Here is a 1,366-nt window from a genome sequence, read left to right on the forward strand (position 1 = left end):
TAAAGGAGAGGAAAGTAAAGGAGAGGAAAGTAAAGGAGAGGAAAGTAGAGTAGAGGAAAATAGAGGGAAATCCCCCCCGGGTGTAACCACAACTCCAGCTTTCCCTCTGCGGCAGGAATGACTACAAAGTTCCCTTTTTAATTACCAGGAAACAATCTTGCCCTGGGCTAATAAAAACAGTGCTACAGGCAGGAGGGGAAGCAGGACTCACCTCAATGGGGTGGCTGTTGTCTAAGGCATCGAGCTCCTGGGCCCGGGTGTAGTCGGCAGAGACAAACTGGGTCCAGATGTCGTACTCTGGGAAGCAGTGATCCACACACAGGTACTCAATCCACGAGGCAAAGCCCTCATTCAGCCACAGGTGGGTCCACCATTCCTGGGAAGGCAAAAGAAAGGCCAAAATTCCATTAAAAAATTCAGTTTGCAGGGTTAACTCAGTGCAGAGCAGAGAGGCGTCGCTTGTGAGCACGAATTCACCTCTCTGAAGAATTGTTGGGGCAAGAAGAGCCACCAGCACCCAATAACTGCCTTCCCCTTAATTTTTAGGAACTCTGCATGGAGGAGAAATTCCCAGAGCCTGGACTAGAGGTCAGAGCAGAGCCATGGAACAGCCTGGATTAGGGAAAACCCAGCGCCAGGCAAAGCTGCAGGTCTGTGAGGCAGCACCAGCTGCAGGGACACAAGGGGGTCTTTCTTCCCCAAATTGTGGGACAAAGAGTTGGTTTGGGGTTTTTTTCCCCCCTTTACATTAAGGAGGAAATCTGGAATTTCGAGAAATATTCTAAATTATGGAAACCTGAACTCTGGTGAGCAGTTCAAAAGTTGTTCCTTGCCAGCCAAAAGTGGGATTTGGTTTTTTTAAGGTAAGAATGAGGGGACACAAGGGGGTCTTTCTTCCCCAAATTGTGGGACAAAGAGCTGATTTGGGGTTTATTTTTTTCCTTACATTGAGGAGAAAAACCTGCAATCTCGAGGAATATTCTAAATTATGGAAACCTGAAGTCTGGTGAGCAGTTCAAAAGTTGTTCCTTGACAGACAAAAGTAGGATTTGTTTTTTTAAAGGTAAGAATGAGGGGACACAACGGGGTGTTTCTTCCCCAAATTGTGGAACAAAGAGTTGGTTTGGGTTTGGTTTTTTCCCTTCCATTAAGGAGAAAAATCTGCAGGTTTTTCTGCTCCGTTCCCCTCACTAGAGAGGAGGGAAAGCTGATTTTCTTGGAATTAACTAACACTGGAATGCCTTTTCCTACTGCAGAGCTGCATCACTGAAGATAATAACCAACATGGAAAAGCTCTTAAAAGAAAATTTGGGAAGAGCAAGAGGAAAAGAAAAAAAGGAAAAGAAAAAAAGGAAAAGAAAAAAAG

The 1,366-nt window shown here is 45.2% G+C and overlaps 1 protein-coding gene across 1 annotated transcript in view; it reads right to left on the reverse strand.

The window, feature by feature from the left end:
- Positions 1–1,366, reverse strand: part of LOC113975151 (puromycin-sensitive aminopeptidase) — a 32,684-nt gene that overhangs the window by 7,144 nt on the left and 24,174 nt on the right. The window contains exon 10 of the mRNA XM_027698891.1: positions 212–376. Within this exon, the coding sequence (XP_027554692.1) occupies positions 212–376 (165 nt within the window). The remainder of the gene's footprint in view (positions 1–211; positions 377–1,366) is intronic.

Source organism: Neopelma chrysocephalum, unplaced genomic scaffold (genome assembly GCF_003984885.1).
Source record: "Neopelma chrysocephalum unplaced genomic scaffold, ASM398488v2 Primary Assembly neopelma1_134, whole genome shotgun sequence".
Lineage (NCBI taxonomy): Eukaryota > Metazoa > Chordata > Aves > Passeriformes > Pipridae > Neopelma > Neopelma chrysocephalum.